Source organism: Sinocyclocheilus anshuiensis, unplaced genomic scaffold (assembly GCF_001515605.1).
Source record: "Sinocyclocheilus anshuiensis isolate Anshui unplaced genomic scaffold, SAMN03320099.WGS_v1.1 scaffold371, whole genome shotgun sequence".
In the NCBI taxonomy this organism is placed as follows: domain Eukaryota; kingdom Metazoa; phylum Chordata; class Actinopteri; order Cypriniformes; family Cyprinidae; genus Sinocyclocheilus; species Sinocyclocheilus anshuiensis.
In genome coordinates, this window is record NW_015549597.1 from 219,466 (window position 1) to 236,919 (window position 17,454).

The following is a 17,454-nucleotide window of genomic DNA, read 5'->3' on the forward strand; positions in this document are numbered from 1 at the left end:
TTCTGAGGATGAAAGAATGTCTTACGGGTTTGGAACAACATGAAGGTGAGTAATTAATGACAGAGTTTTAATTTTTGGGTGAACTATCCCTTTAACATTTTATTATTGATGCTAAATTAGCTTTTTATTTTCTTTTTGCTATTCAGATCTTTGATATGATCTGTGGGTGTTTGCTATATTCTCTCTCACTTACTTGCATGCAGATTTTTGTGGTTAATAAAGCAATTATGAAAACAGCAGTTTAAGTGATTTTTTTTAAGTGATTCATGTCATTTTTGATTGTTAGGTTGGCGAACTGTGAAAAGGGTGTAGGAGGTTTAACACCACAAGAGGAACTATGTGACTAACAGCAGCACTGAGGCACATTTAACATTTTAGTCAAGTTCTGATTTGACAAGTTTAGTCCTACGGTCTGGTTCTACATCTGCATGTTTTAACAATGCACAGGTCAACGTGTAAATTAATTTTCACATGTTCCATTGACTTGTCGTAGACCCCGTTTCACCACAGAGCATACTCAGTGCTGAAGTGGCTATTCGAGACCACATTCAATTCCTCTAAACTGAAAAGCGTACCCCCACTCAGCCCACAACGGATGAGTGTATTTTTTATTGGTAGCAAATAACGGTAAAGCCCACCCACAAGCTAGCATTTATTTCCTACATATAGCCCCTTTCACACATCACTCACCAATATCTGCTGGACAAAACAGAGTAGTTCAAGGTAAGAAGAGAATTTTACATCACCTTTTAAAGAAAATAGTGCTTTTTTTCTTGCTGCTTAAGTTTATGTCTGTGATGTAATGCAAAAGAAATAAGCAACTAAAATTTGTTCTTTTTTAATAATATTCCTCATGATCCCTGTAGGCAAGATCCACTTAATTGTCATAAACCTAACTACTATACAATATAATAACGCTTTTTCCATCATGTTCATGCACAACACACTGTTATTAAAAAACCTGCAGCACAAGGCATACATCCTATTATGACAGTCCTGTTAATATTTCAAAATTAGTTACATTTTGGAGACTAGAGTTTAAAAGTAAGGCATTAACCTGTTTAATCCCCAATTTTTCCCAGGCATGAAAATAACCCTTTGAAATAATAATTATTTTTTGAATTTTTTTGGAAAAGTGTGTGAAAAATGGTGTTTTATGGTCGGTCACAATTGTGACCGGTGGGATAATGTGTGTACTGAATTAACATATTTCTGCAGTAATAAAAATCGTTACATATCTTAGCCCAGCTATTTTAAACAGTTTGATCACATTCTAGTGTCACTATTATGCATAAAAAACCCTTATACAATATTGATAGGAATACTGAGATAAAAGACAAAAAAATACAACCATCAACGTTTTTCAAAATTGTTAATTTTTTTGTAATACTTATCAAAATTTTTATTTTAGTGCTAGCAGTATTACAACATCAATATTGTAACTTATATTTGCAGGAAGTGCACTAAAACATTAGTAAGTCAGTAAAGTTTTTAGAGGTTTATAAATGAAACCCTTTTTTACGGTCACTATTGTGACCAGTGGGATTAAATGGGTTAAGTATGTCAGAAGTACTTCAGAAGTCATTTAAACATTACAAGTCTATTTGGTAATGAAAATTAACTATTATGTCAATATTTTTTTTTATTTATTACATTATGAAGGTTTTGGAGCCTTGTTGTAATATGTTGTTTGTAATATAAAAAAAAACTTTTTAAATATTCCTTATGATCCCTGTAGCCAAAGATCCACTAAATTGTCATAATCCTAACTACAATACAATATAATAACCTTTTTCCATCATGTTCATGCGCAACAGACTGTTATTAAAAACTTGCAGAGCAAGACATCCATCCTGTTATGACTGTTATTTATAATAATTTAGAATTTTGCGTGTGAAAGTAATTTTGTGAGACTGTAATTTTTGTAATTTAGTAATTTTTTACTCACCGTTGACTGTGCAATTTTGTACTGTTATTTCAAGTTTCAATAAAAATAAATAAATACATCAATAAAATATAAACACTCGCACACACATAATTGTCATGTTTTTTTCATAGGAAAGAAGAGCATCCATACACCTTATCTCAATCCATTTTACAGGAATGTGGGCCGGGCTTGTTTTTTACCTCTTTCTGCCCATCGTGCAGTCATGCACTAAAGGTAAACCGAATGAATGTGCAGAAGCAAACTTCGCCCCCGGGTCCAACCTGGCCGGAGAAGGATACGATGTGACCAAGATGCAGCGCATGGGAGCCTTTGTCATTAACACAGAGGTCTGGAGGCGAAAGGATAAATCATGCACTCTTTGCAGGAACCCCTACATGGAAGGAGCAAATCAAAAGCTTCCCACATCTGTGGTAGACTGGAGATCCAGCAAAAAGTGCAGCATTCAGATATCAAGTTCCCTGTACCAGTCCAGTGAAGAACTGGTCAGCTCCAGCACTTCCTCCATTGAGAACAACTGGGGTGCAAATTTGGACTTAGATATTCGCCAAAATAAAGGCTCATTCGTTTTGGCTGGAACTAACTCGAAGCTTGCAGAGTACTCAATGGGGAAGACCAAAGGAGACAAGTACAATTTTGCCAGCCAAAGTATTTCTTGTTCATTTTACAGGTGCGACATACCAGCTTCCATTGATTCATGCCTTTCTTGAATACTGAATACTTTTTATTCATGATAAAGTAAAAGCAAAGAGTCATATCCTTCTCCTATCTCTTCTAACATTTCAGCTACAGGGTCTCCAACAAGCCTGTTCTCCATCCCGAGTTCAAGCGCTCTGTGAAGGAGCTTCCCAAGACATACAATCTTGATTTCAAAAAGCGTTTTTACAAGTTCATTAACACCTATGGAACCCATTACATCACTAAGGTAATTCTGGCTTAGAAATTAACTCCACATGTATGGATTACAAAGGTCCAAAATGCTTCAACAACACAATACACCGCAAGTCAAGTCATTAATCAGAAGTGTGTCGGTGTTACTTTTTTGTTTTGCCAGGTAACCCTTGGAGGAAGCGTACACTCTGTGACCAGTATCAGACAGTGTGAGATCGCTCTGCAGGGGTTAAGTGCAGATGAAGTGAAGACATGCTTGGGCATGGAGGCAAGTGCCAGCATCCTTGGCAAAGTAGATATGAAAGCAGAAAGTAAGCACTGTAATGAAGACAAGGACAAAACAGAGAGCAAAAGCAGCTTCTCCAGTCGCTTTAATGACAGGTGGGTTTAAATTATGACGTGTATTGTCATTTCTAGCTTGTCATACATTTACTGTCCTGGACGTTAGCTCGGCCATCATCTAATGCTCACTTAAAGTAAATCTTTAAAAACATGAATAAATAACAAAAGAATGAAATGTAATCTTTAGCAGATCTACGATTTTATATCCTTTTTTATATACTGTAAGTTATAATGTTGTGGTGCCAAAATAAATTTAACATTAATAATTTTCATTTGTCTATTTATTTTTAATATTTTGTATTTTATTTAGACAAAAAATGTACAGAATTTTTATCTCAGTCATTTATCTGTTATCAGCCACATTGTAAAAAGTGTTAATAATTTCTTATTTGGTAGTGTTGCCTTGTTTTCCAGTATAAATATCGAAACATTCTAAAATCAGCAGACATTCTCAAGAAGCACAATTGTTTTCTGAGATTTTTAAAAATGTTTTCTTAAAACAAGAAAAAATATCAATGGGGTAAGAAAAATAAACGTAATCAAAAGGAAAACATTTTTCCTTACCCCATCGGCTAAAAAAAACAATTTTTTCTCAAAAAAAAAAAAAAAAAGTGTTTTATCTGTGTTTTGACGTTGTTGTTTTCTTTTTGAGGAATTATCTTCATTATTGGACAGCACTTTGGTCAATGCTCTGTTGTTTTAATGGTGCTTTATAAATAAATAAACTGAACTGAACTAAAAGTAAATGTATCTTCATGTAATAATATTTAGATATTTGTACTGGAAAACACGACAAAAACACTGAGAAAGAAATTGCCTTTATGAAAATAATTTCATGTTTCAATATCAGTGTATCCCTAATCAAGTGGTTTTTTATTCAAAGGCTGACCGAGATTACCGGAGGTCACACTACAGAGCCTGAGCTCCTTTTCTCAGGAGGAAAAGACCCATCAGCTTACAAAGAATGGCTCGAGCCCCTACCACCAAACCCAGACGTGATTTCTTACTCTCTTGAGTCCCCGCATGAGCTGATCCCCACCAAAGATCCAGTGCGCAAGCACTTGCGCCAAGCCATCCATGACTACATCCTGGAAAAGTCCCTCTGGAGGAACTGCACCGACTCTTGTAAAGATGGCGTCAAAACCAACCCAAACAACCCGTGTGTCTGCACTTGTCGCAACAATCCTGGGATCAAAAAAAAAAAAAAAGTGTTTTATCTGTGTTTTGACGTTGTTGTTTTCTTTTTGAGGAATTATCTTCATTATTGGACAGCACTTTGGTCAATGCTCTGTTGTTTTAATGGTGCTTTATAAATAAATAAACTGAACTGAACTAAAAGTAAATGTATCTTCATGTAATAATATTTAGATATTTGTACTGGAAAACACGACAAAAACACTGAGAAAGAAATTGCCTTTATGAAAATAATTTCATGTTTCAATATCAGTGTATCCCTAATCAAGTGGTTTTTTATTCAAAGGCTGACCGAGATTACCGGAGGTCACACTACAGAGCCTGAGCTCCTTTTCTCAGGAGGAAAAGACCCATCAGCTTACAAAGAATGGCTCGAGTCCCTACCACAAAACCCAGACGTGATTTCTTACTCTCTGGAGTCCCTGCATGAGCTGATCCCCACCAAAGATCCAGTGCGCAAGCACTTGCGCCAAGCCATCCATGACTACATCCTGGAAAAGTCCCTCTGGAGGAACTGCACCGACTCTTGTAAAGATGGCGTCAAAACCAACCCAAACAACCCGTGTGTCTGCACTTGTCGCAACAATCCTGGGATCACACCAGACTGCTGCCCATCTAAGCGTGGACTTTCTCGGGTAAAGGTCACAATCGTGAGGGCTCAAGACCTGTGGGGTGACCAGACCACAGCGACCGATGGGTACGTTAAAGTGTTCGACAAACATAACATTCAGGTTGGACGCACTGATATGATCACGAATAACAACTCACCCCACTGGGGGAGAACCTTTGATCTGGGTGATGTTGTCCTGGCGGAGAATGACAAGATAAAACTGGAGGTGTGGGATGAAGACAGTAAATGGGACGACGATTTGCTGGGAACCTGTGAAGTACCCATAAAAGCAGATCATAATGGCAATTTCTGCAATTTAAATCACGGTCTGCTGTTCTACAAAACAGAAGTGACATGCGCTCCAAGTTTGTCTGGCCCCTATTGTGCAAAGTATGTCGGTTCTCCCATGAACCTTCAACTGGAGAAGGTATACACATCGCGAAATGCACGACCTGTGCCGGCAGAAATATTGATGAGCAAGGGAGTACTTCTGGACAGACTTTATGTATATCAAAAGACAAATTACAGTGCTAAAACTATTCTGTAGTCAATTTTGGCTTTGGATCTGTTTGTGCGACTATGCAAAATATAACTTGAAACTTGCTTGTATTAATCACTATTAGAAAAACATATTTAATATAATCCTTTAATATTTCTCAACTGTAGAGACAATGCGCAATACGTATTTATTATCTGCTGTTTTTATTGCAGGATTTCTATGCTTGCACTGGCATCATATACATTGTACTGTGTTATGCTCTTTCAGTCTACACTTTGTATTATTTAAAATTATTTTTGTTTATTGTAAGTAGCATAATTTCTTTACAAGTAATTTGAAGTAATTTCAAGTCACTATGACAGTATGTGTAAAAATAATCTAGAACTAAAAACGTAATGTTACGTGTCATTAAAGACTATAAATTGTCTGCTTGGAGTTGTATTTGTGTTTCTTTTTCTGACCCATCTGGATAGTTCAAAAATGGCATAATAACAATTCTGTCACTATTTTCTCACCTTCATGTCGTTACGAACCTGTATGCCTTTCTTTCTTCTGAGGAACACAAAAGAAGATATTTTGAAGAATGTTTGAACTGTTCAACTTTAAGTAAATGGGGTCCAAAACAACACTAGACACCACTGACTTGTATAGACCTTAAAAAAACACTGAGACATTTTGAGAAAGAAAGTTGACCTTTTTCAGGTTTGGAATGACACGAGGTAAATGAGTAAATGATGACAGAATCTTTATTTTTGGGTTAACTATCCCTTTAACAATGGCTTTGACTCGTTTCCTCTCTCATGAGTGTGGCACAGGATGCTTGTTATGTGGTTTTCCTGTAGACGGATGAGAATTGAGAGCAGTACGTTTAACCATATGAGAGCTCACAAGATTATGACCGTTATGTCATTTTGTTAGCGTTCGCTTTAAGACATTATGTAATATTTAATTTGATAAAACATGACCTCAAAACAGAATTCAAAACCATCTTTTAGCTTGGTCTGATGCTAATAGTGCAGGATCAAACCCCGTAATTGCCATCACTGTGCCCTTAAGCAGGACTGGGCAGTTTGTTTTCCTGAAATCCTCATTGATCATATAGTTGTCAAACAAACACTAAGGAGTCAGATTAGGAGGTGGAATATTTAGTGTTTCATAAGAATTAAAATAACAGCCAATGAAGTGCTTAGCATGTTTTAGTTAGATACAGAGACACACAAGGGACATGAAACACTCCACTGGACAAGACAAATGAACAGACTGGGGGAACATCCACAAACAGAACAATGAACATCAAAACCACACCTACACACAAAACACACATGCCCACACACATGGGCACAAAACTAACACTAAACCAATAAGGCAGACAAAAACATGTCACAAAACTGCACAACGGTGAGGAACACTAGGCATAAAAGGGCTAAAAAACACACTGACGAGTTTAACAGCATGGCCTTGGAAATCAGCCTAGACAGAAAAGGAAGATGAGAAGAGATGGATGAGAAAGGTAAAAGACACAATATGCTGAGTTAAGAATACAGATCTTCTAATATATCATCTACCTTTGTAGCCATTCCCATAAATGCCACTAAGCTTGCTTCCATCCTTCTGTCCTGTGGAGAAAAAAAACGAACATAGTGAAACTAACCACACATTAGACCTTAACAGATGTCATTAGGTTAGAAACTTGCTAGTTTGTCTAACTCATGTCATTGATTTACTCACCACCATAGGGCCTCTGACCACCAGTACTTAGTGCAGCTGCATAGCCTGTGCCTGGAAATGACCAGTCACCACACTGGTTATTAGTCAACAGCATTTATGTATTTAGTCAGAGATGTCTGCTAGGTTTTAGCATGTTAGTGAAGAAATGATGAAGGTGAGAACACAGACCGGTGGTCATTTTGCATGCATGATACATCAGTATCAGTTATCAGTCAATATTAAAGATGATTTAATTATTTAATCAGTCGATTTTAGATATTTAATGCATACACTACTGTTTTTGAGAGAAGTCTCTTATGCTCACCCAGACTGCATTTACTTGATCAAAAATACAGCTTAATATTGTGAAGTAATATTGTAATTTAAAACAGCTGTTTTAAAATGCTATTTATTCCTGTGATGGCAAAGCTGAATTTTCAGCAGTTTTCAGTGTCACATGATCCTTCAGAAATCATTCTAATATGCTGATTTGACACTCAAGTTGCATTCTTATTACTATCAATGTTGAAAACAGTTTTGCTTCTTAATATTATTGTGGAAACTGTGATAAAACATTTCCAGGACTCTTTGATAAACGGGATGTTTAAAGGACCAGCATTTATTTGAAAGAGAAATAGAATAGAAATCTTTTATAACATTATAAATGTCTTTTGATCAATTTAATGTATCCTTGTTGAATAAAAGTATTACTTTCTTTCAAGGAACAAAAAAAAAACATCTTATTAACCCCAAACTTTTTATGGAAGTGTATGTAATAGATATGTATTAGATGTATATGGATAAAACAAAACTTATATTCTCACCATATTTGGCGGCTGTCTTTGTAGCATCAGCACCCAGACTGAGTTGCTCAGCACCAAAAGGATAACCAGCATCAACTGCAGGTAAACACATTTACACCTGTGTCACAATCAGACAGTCCACGATGTTCTCGATTTCTCTTGTTCTTACCAACTTACCATCAAGCCCAGCTGCAATGACTGGTGCACTGTAAGGAATCTGGCCTACAGCTCCGCCTATGGCAGTAACATTTTGTTATCGGAAAAAAATGACTTGAAATATATTTCCCAAAAACTCCACAATATTACCTGCTAATGGCTCCATTGCTCCACCTGTACCACCTGATAGGAGACAGACCATCTTTACTTTCTTTCTCATAATAGTTATCTGATCTTTATAATCATGTTTGGTTTATTAATACGCTTTATTCTCTTGTTTAAATCTTCGTTCTTTTTCTCACAGGGGACATTCGTGTAGCTGCCGTCAGAGGCAACTCTCTATATTTCAGTTCATAATATGCACTTTACAGTTAAAAGGTCAATAAATAGTTAAAATGTTCAGAATAATCATTAGAATAAATAAGTAATATATTTTTGTTAATACATGTCAATTCATTTCATATTATTCAGCTAAAACCATAGAAAAAGAGGGGAACCTATTTTTTTGTTCCGTTTGGGAATTATTTAATTGTTGCTATCAGGATAGTTTTACCGGTGCACTACAAGTAGAAGAGCCACACGAGAAGAAGAAACTGTAACCCTCCAAGTTTATTCCTCTTGAGTTAGAGAGGCCAATGAGGTATGTGTTTTATCGTGTTAATTGCTTTGCCGTATGTGAACATGTGTAAGTTACGTGACCGTGTGTTAATGTATAATTAGCCAATTAAGTGTATTTTCTTACGTGTTGAATGTGCACTTTATTTATTCGTTTTGTATGTATTTTTCGTTTATTATTATGTGTAAAACACCACTTTTAGAGGGTTAATTTAAGTTTTATGTATTTCCTTTCGTAGTTCTGACGGCATTGTTGGGGCATAAAAGGGCTACAAGACTAGCATGTACAAGACATGTTGAAAACTCGTGTCCAAATAAATGTCTGTTAAAACCAAGAACGACCTGAGCCTTTGATTCAACTCGAGGGGAGTAACAATTCGTGTTCAAGTCAAATCCTCAGGCAAAGCATCAGGATAGCCGGAAAACTGAGATTTGCATGTTGCATTTGAATAACAAACATGTGCAATGCACATACCCAAAGAAGTGTCTGGCCCAAGGGTTGGTATTCCTCCATATGTAGCTCCACCATAACTACCAGCCTTGCCTTGAGGGCCAAGTCCAGCGGAGACCACAGGCTGGCCACCGTAAGGCAAGGATCCGGCAGCTCCAAGAACTCCACCTGCCCCTTTAGACAAATGAAGCCAGAGGTATTATAGGATCAAGCAACCACAGCCACTAAGACATATCTAGACAAAGAAGAAGAGACATTCGCGTGACTCAACAATGATCAAATGAGCTGGAAAGAGTTTTGCCACATTTGTCAATAACAGGTGAAGTAGGAAAATGCTGTAATCTGTCAGTAAGATTTTTAAAAGAAATGAATGCATTAAATTGATCAAAAGTGACAGTAAATACATTTACTTATAAAACGGATAGTTCCGGTCCTTGATTCTGATTGGCTGAGCCGCATACGAAGCTGTTGTAAATTACTCTACAAACATACACCTTTGTTTACGTTTGTGTGTTGCTCGGCAACCACTTTGTTGCAACACCAACTGATTCTGAGGAACTACATTGTTTGGTGGAAGACTACTGTTTTTATTAATATCATTACACGTTATTTGCTCTGTTTTATTTTGTGAAACCGTACTACGTATATGGAATAACCGTTTTATAAAAGCAATAAGCCCCTCGAAGCCGTGGTTTACAGTGAATTTATAACAGCTAAGGGGGTTTTAGGCACTCCGCTTCGCGTCGACAACAACGCCCCTTAGCTGTTATAAATTCACTGTAAACCACGGCTTCGAGGGGCTTATTGCTTTAATTGATATGAAGCATTTCTATTTGAAATGAATGTGGTTTGTTTGAACTTTCTATTCATCAAAGAATCCTAAAAAAAAGGATCAAGGTTTCAACAAGATTATAAAGCAGCACAAAGGTTTTCAACATTGATAATAAGAAATGTTTCTTGAGCAGCAAATCAACATATTAGAATGATTTCTGAAAGATCAATTCAGCTTTGTCCTCACAAGACATTTTTTAAATACTTTAAAACATTTAAATTGTAATCATTTTTCAAAACAATGCATTTGCTGTATTTTTGATCAAATAAATGCAGCCTTTATGAGAAAATCATACTGACCCCAAACCCTACTTGAACGGTTGTGTATTTAGTGTGTTTAATTAAATTTATTTTTATTTAACTGTCATCTTCAGATGACTTTATTTACCATATTTTCTAGACTTGGCATCAGCACCCAGGCCGGGGTTCACTACCAGCCCTGGACCTCCAAGGCCTCCAGCTCCAAGACCTGAAAGAGCAGACATTGACCTCTGTGATTTCATGCAGATGCTGCTGCTTCTATTTAATGTATGCAAAACACTCGGTTTACCATTTCCATTAGTAGTGTTCTAGGAGCATATTGCAGTCTTGCTCAGATTACCTTAGTATTAGCATAAAAGCAATTGCACAGGCAACAGCTGATTGCTCAGTGGTCAAGCTATTGCAGTTCAGACACTTCACCCAGATTAGGCTGGAGGAGGTTATTTTCTACAATCTTGAGTAAAATAATATTGTGTATAATCACAGGACAGCGTGAATGAAACACTGGATGAAGTGCTGACATTACTGCAGGTGTTTTGAATGTCTTTAGTGTGAATGCAATGCTGTTGGTTACACTCATAACCTTCAGCCTTACCAGCTATACCGTTCAGGCCAAAATGATCAGCTAACACTGATGGGTAGGCAGGTCCTGTAACATAATTATAATTGTCACTCAATTACAATTATGCTTATATGTTAGTGTGACATTAGGACGTGCTCCATCGTACCTATCCAGTCCAGACTCACCTGCTCCATAACCGTCTGCTGTGCCATAAACCTCACTGCCGTATCCATTGCTGTAGCCTGCTGAGAAGACATTATTCAACTCAACACTGCACAAGGTGTAAAAGTAACACAGGAGTGCTTCCTGTGTGTTTCACAGTCAAAGTCAACCACTGTGTAACCAAGATGATTCGGAAAAAAATGAGCATAACAAAGAGTGTGAAATTTTGGGTGTTTCTTGCACAAAGTGGCACGCACATGTTTGTCCAAGAACCCAAATGTAGAAGTCTTAGAGGAGCACTTTGCCTCTAGAGCAGCTCTTGGCTTTGTGCTGAAGCAGCAGGCTGCTGATCTGACCACACTTGTGCTTAATGCATCACACTGCAACAATGTTATGATATTATAAAAGGTTTCACTTGGGCATCAACAGAGACAAGAATAGTAAAATCATTAGAAGAAACAAAGGACAATATTTTAAATATCTATATAGAGGAGAAAAGGCCTAAAGTAGTAGTCACAGTTTTTACTCCAGTAACAATTTTTTCAGGGAAGGTCTATATCTGCAAATGTGACAACTTGCCCCAATACAAATGTGATGTGCTGTTTACTCAACAGCTATAGAGAAGTGGACAGAATTCACAAAAATAATCATAAAAATGAACATTTGTATCTAAACCAGGTGTTCTGGTACCTTTAAAAAAAAAATGTGTGTGTTTTTTAAATAAGTCTCTTATGCTCACCAAGACTGCATTTATTTGATCAATAATACAGTGATATTGTGAAATATTTTAAAATAGCTGTTTTCTAGTTTAATATATATTAAAATGTAATTTATTCCTGTAATAGCAAAGCTGAATTTTCAGCATGATTACTCTAGTCTTCTGTCACATGATCCTTCATAAATCATTATAATATGCTGATTTATTGTTCAAGAAACATTTCTTATTATCACTGTTGAAATAAGTTAATATGCATAATATTTATGCAGAAAACATTAAATATTTTTTCAGGATTTTTTGATGAATAGCAAATTAAAAAGAACAGTATTTGAAATGGATTTTTTTTTAACGCTACAAATGTCTTGACTGTCACTTTTAATCATTTTTAATGTGTCCTTACTGAACAATTTTTTTATCAAATAAAAAATCCTACTGACCCATCTTTTGAAAAATAGTGTACAAACCGCTGTAGAAAACACACCTTTATGTAATTAGACTTTAAACTCAAAACCTTACAGTTGCTAATATGCAGCCCTTGTGACAACTAGCCCCGTATCCTCTATATAATGAATAAAATAGACATTATTTACCAATCTGCTTTCCTGCTCGAACTCCCTGTGGATATCCACCTGCCCCTAGACCTGTATCAGCAATAAAAAAAATTTGGTAGCTTTAGCAAAATATGAATATTCTAGAGCTTGTATTAATGATACTGGGACCTTTGAGAGAGAAACAATATTTCACAATTTCTAGATACCTGCTCCATAACCGTTAGTAAAACCAGCTCCACGATAGCCAGCAGCACCAAGGCCGTATCCTGTGAACAAAATATGCAAACTATGAAACTTTGGCCACTAGTAATAAAAATCATGGCCATCACAGAATAATGTGATCGTTTAGGGGCCTGTGGGTCAGAGTAATCATGCAAGACGAATTCACAGTGTGTGTGACTGGTCCATACATGTGGCCTGTGGGAGAGAAATAACGCAGCATGCATTGGGCACACATCAGCACAAAGGCAGATATAAAGATAAAGGCTCAGGTGAAGCATATAAAAAGAAAAGAGAACAGCCCCAAGAAATAGATGAGGCATTAGTCCAGCACACTTGCACACACAAACCTTTCTGAACAGCTGTGGTACAGGAAAGCACTTATTCATAGACCTGCAGCTGCAATGAGTCCATGATGAGGGGTGGATTTTCCAGTCTACAATCATTAACACTCTAATGTGTCAAAGGCCATATATTCATTCCATTGGATGACGGTTGGAGTACTGTATTGATTTTAGACTGGAGAAAACACCACCTCGTGACATGCATTCAGCCATAAACCGGTGACATTTTAATAGGAAGACGTTTACCCATATTGGATGGTTTGGTGCCCTGTCCGTTGGGCAAAACTGGTCCTGTATTGTATTACAACAGTGGTTTATCTCAACACAGAGAATCCAACATAGTTCCCATCACCTATAGCTTATGCTTTAAAAACAGTCTTTTTGCATGCATTGCCTTCCACTCTCCCTTTACTTCCAAAGAATATAAACATATTAATTACAGAAACTTTTTACTGATTACTTACAGATAGGAACCGATCATTTGTATGCTACAAAGGCGATAAAAACTTTACCATTGTTTATAATTCCTCGTCCATTAATCATATCTGCTGCTGGACCATAGCCTACAGATCATAACAGTAGTTACCTACACAATGTACACGATCTTGCACCGATAGTTTTGATTCATAGACATCTATACTACAGTCCAAAAGTTTGGGAATGATAAAGGTATTATAAGCTAAAATAACATATCATGGTTTCTACAAAAATATTAAGTGGCACAACTGTTTTCAACATTGATAATAATAATAAATGTTATTGGAGCAGCAAATCAGCATATTAGAATGATTCCGGAAGGATCATGTGACACTGAAGACTGGAGTAATGGCTAAAAATTCAGCTTTGACATCACAGGAATAAATAACATCATAAAATATATATTAAAATATGAAACAGTTGTTTGAAATTGTAATAGTATTCCACAATATTTATGTTTTATTGCATTTTTGATAAAATGAATAAAGTCTTGGTTAGCATAGGGGAGAGACTTAAATATCTTAACAACCCCAAACTTCTGAATGGCAGTGTAAGACAACAAAGATAAGAATTTGAAATAGAATTGAATACAGTCTGATATGTTCTGCTTGGCTTTAATTCAGCTGTTGGAGTGTGTTTACCCTTAATTTGAGCTCTCATTCCATTGGTAACTCCTGGTCCTGAGGGGAAACCTATTGACCGCAGCTACAATTACTATATTAGTACCACAGTCATTCATGACCACATTAATTAAAACCCAAAATTTAGACTTGCCTGTGCCATTAGAGGACACTGTACACAACTGTATACTAACTATCTGCTTGATAAGTCTGACATCTCATGTCACTGTTTCCGATGTCCAAACACTCTAGCAGATGCCAAAAGCTAACAACAAATAGTGGTAATATACACTCACGGTGTGCTGTAATACTACCAAAATAATAATTTATCTTCATAACTAAATCTCAGATGGCCACTGTTTATAAATCCTTAAATATTAGTGTCCAGGATGTTGTGAGCTTGGAGACTGTAGTGTACGCCATGAGTTTTTAAAAGTTTAACTTAAATGTGTCATATGAATAAACAGTGCTCAAAAACAGCTGTTGAGATTCTCAACTGAAACGAGTAGAGGCTTGGACACAGAAACAGTATTTCTCATGTCACGACTTGACAAGCGGATATACACTCGACTATATACTACAACTATGTCAATCATATTATACATCAATTAATCTTTCAAATATGAAGTCCCACATACATCTGGGATGAGTTTTACCATTGGCTATAGCACCCTGTCCATTTGGGACCCTTCCGCGACTGTAACCTAAACACCATAACACCAGTTAACATTCACCAAGGTCCTATCAACATAGCAGCTGCTACTGTTGCAAGAGCATAAGAGATGCTACTCTGCTGGAGAGAAAAGCAAAGTAAAAAAAAACAACACATTTCAGGATAGGCATGTATTGTATAGTGAGATAACAGGGAGCAATGTGCCACTCATCATGCAGTGTAAATGGCTAAAATATTGTAACTACAAATCCAGAAGAGCAGATTGGAAAAGCTTTAAAAAGCATGAAAGCCACACGTGGGGGTACTGCGGTTTACCATTGCCCCTCTCTCCCTGTGACACGGGCTGGCCACCTCTAGGCCCAACACCTGTGAATACAGACACATCAGCTGGAGGCAAAGATTTCAATGGTGAGAATGATAAAAAGCAACATAATTGTAAATGACACTTATTAGGGTGTTAACTTGACCACGATCGAGTACTGAGCCAGCATGCATCCTAACTTCTCAAACATCTATGCAAAGTTGCACAGGATAGTGATTCCTGATGTGAGAGATAAAGATCACAACAAATATCTAATGCACAACAAGATATCTCTATTGAGTCACAGCAAAATGACAGAATTACACAACAGATGCTCATAGAAGCAGGCACACAACATCAGAAGCAGGTACACAACCACCACATGACCAAAAAAAGTGGTACTGAATGGAACTGCACAATCCTGCTTCCTACATTATCGGGGAAAAAAAGCTACAAAGCTGTCACTGGGGCAGTACCCTTTCAAAAGGTACTAAAATGGTCCTAATCTAAACACAATTTTATCTAACAGTCTTACGGAACTACACTGCTTTTGTTGGTGAGCAACTAATAAATGAATGAATGATTTAGACCTGCAAAATCTACATGTCTACATAAAATCTACATTCAAACATCTACATGTTCCTCAACATTTCCTCTAGTCTTTTTGCATGAGTAAAACTATTTGCCCCCTGCTGGCTGGACAACTGAATTGAACCTCAGACCTGAAACTGATAATAGAGATTATCCACTAGTTTGAGACTTTTTTGTGCTCTAACACTTCTTAAACCTTCAGCAAAGAGGCCCAAACTTACTCAAACATCAACAAAAATCCAACAAGCTAAAACAGCCTATATTACGGTTAACAAGCAAAAAGAGCTGAGAGAACAAAACATGATTACAAATTAAATACTAATACACAGATTAATACAGCTACACAACAATAAATACACTGTAAAATAAATACTTACATACAAATTAAAATAAAAAGAATATATTCCTTAATATTTTTGCCTTTTTTTAACACACATACTGTACAAAAACATTCCTAAATCAATATACATTTACTTGAGAAGCAAAGTACTGTTTTCTGACAAATTGATCAGTATAAAGTGACTTTATGCTTTGAAACAACAACAAAAACTGCCAATAAGAAAGATAAACTTAATTTAAAGGAAAAATATTTATTAGTCTTACCCCATTTGCAGATATTTTTTAAAGCATTAAGTCACCACATTTTTATATATATTTAATTTTGATACATATTTTCAGAAAACATTACTTATTTTATGTCATTTTGTTTCTCAGGTAAATGTATCTTGATTTAAGAATGTTTAGATATTTTTTATTTGTTGTGGTTGTTTTTTTTTTGTGTTTTTTTTTAGTCTGTATGTCTCGTTTCTGCAGTTAAAAAAGGGAAAAAGCATGAATGAATATCTGAATTTTGATGATCTGTGAATGGGAAATAGCCTATCCCTAAAGGAAATGCAAGACTGAGTCAGAGATTGGAGGGTTTACCCAGTTTTGATGGTTTTGAGCCTTGCCCTGTGGGTGTGCCAGCTGGTACACCATATCCTGAAGACCACAAAATCATTGTTAATGTCAGTTTCACAGCTTTGATACACCAACTCTAGATGACCTTTTCGTTTTTCGACATGTTTTGTAAGAGCATGCACATTACAACACTGATTTAACATTGGCTCTAACACTTTGACCAGCAGACGCAACTGCTGCTGTGCCATATCACAAAAATCTGAATAAGCTGTTACTCAACCCATAATGCTCATTACAACAAAGATAAAACGCTTAAATCATCCAGCAATACTTGTCATAATAATGTCTGCTTAAGGTAAACATTTAGACTAGAGATCACACACATAACATTTCCAACACGACAGCACCCATGACAAATACGATGTGCAAACAGACAACCATCAATCCACATCCACCAACACGAAACTGATAGCACAAGACATCTGCATATTCTCTTAAAACTCACTAGCTCATCCACAACAATAAACCATGTGACCCGTGTCACTTTTTCCAAAGCAATTAAGTGGCTTTTGAACGATTGTGTATGCAAGTACATAATAAAACAAGGATAAAAGTATAGAAATGATTCTGCAAACAATTAACTGTAGGCAAGGCGCACGCCCTCCTGCAGCGCCTATCAGTGGCACATAGAAGTACTGCAGTACTTAACATATTTTAAGACTTCTGTCAGTTTTGTTGAAGTTCCAATAACTGCTGAATAAATCAAAAGATTGGGTTAGAATCCCTCCCATCAAAAGACCCTAAAATAGCAGAATAATAAAGCACTTCCAAAAAAAATACTTATGAAATACCACAAAGGTTTAAATAAAAACAAATTTGGTGCACAAAGTATACCTAAATACTGCTAGCCTATATCAGCACTGAAAACAATGTTTATCTTGCTCCTGGCGACAAATTTTCACCTTATCACTAAAACACCCAATACTGCAGAAATCTGAAATAAAGAAAATATTAGGGGGGGGGGGGGAACG

General features: G+C 36.4%; 2 protein-coding genes across 2 annotated transcripts in view; one reads left to right on the forward strand and one right to left on the reverse strand.

The window, feature by feature from the left end:
- Nucleotides 1-2,063: 2,063 nt before the first annotated feature.
- Nucleotides 2,064-5,529, forward strand: LOC107658428 (perforin-1-like). The gene is made up of 4 exons (XM_016446963.1): nucleotides 2,064-2,615; nucleotides 2,732-2,870; nucleotides 3,000-3,217; nucleotides 4,659-5,529. Exons 1-4 carry the CDS (start codon nucleotides 2,104-2,106, stop codon nucleotides 5,527-5,529), a joined length of 1,740 nt encoding a protein of 579 aa, XP_016302449.1. The 5' UTR covers nucleotides 2,064-2,103.
- Nucleotides 5,530-6,732: 1,203 nt separating this feature from the next.
- LOC107658409 (glycine-rich cell wall structural protein 1.0-like) overlaps nucleotides 6,733-17,454 on the reverse strand; it is a 13,484-nt gene continuing 2,762 nt past the window's right edge. The window contains exons 9-20 of the mRNA XM_016446946.1: nucleotides 12,505-12,564; nucleotides 12,338-12,388; nucleotides 11,053-11,112; nucleotides 10,901-10,954; nucleotides 10,433-10,513; nucleotides 9,238-9,387; nucleotides 8,298-8,330; nucleotides 8,169-8,225; nucleotides 8,013-8,087; nucleotides 7,210-7,260; nucleotides 7,047-7,097; nucleotides 6,733-6,951 (exon numbers count right to left, since the gene is read on the reverse strand). Coding sequence (XP_016302432.1) covers nucleotides 6,947-6,951; nucleotides 7,047-7,097; nucleotides 7,210-7,260; nucleotides 8,013-8,087; nucleotides 8,169-8,225; nucleotides 8,298-8,330; nucleotides 9,238-9,387; nucleotides 10,433-10,513; nucleotides 10,901-10,954; nucleotides 11,053-11,112; nucleotides 12,338-12,388; nucleotides 12,505-12,564 — 728 coding nt within the window. The 3' untranslated portion in view covers nucleotides 6,733-6,946. The remainder of the gene's footprint in view (nucleotides 6,952-7,046; nucleotides 7,098-7,209; nucleotides 7,261-8,012; nucleotides 8,088-8,168; nucleotides 8,226-8,297; nucleotides 8,331-9,237; nucleotides 9,388-10,432; nucleotides 10,514-10,900; nucleotides 10,955-11,052; nucleotides 11,113-12,337; nucleotides 12,389-12,504; nucleotides 12,565-17,454) is intronic.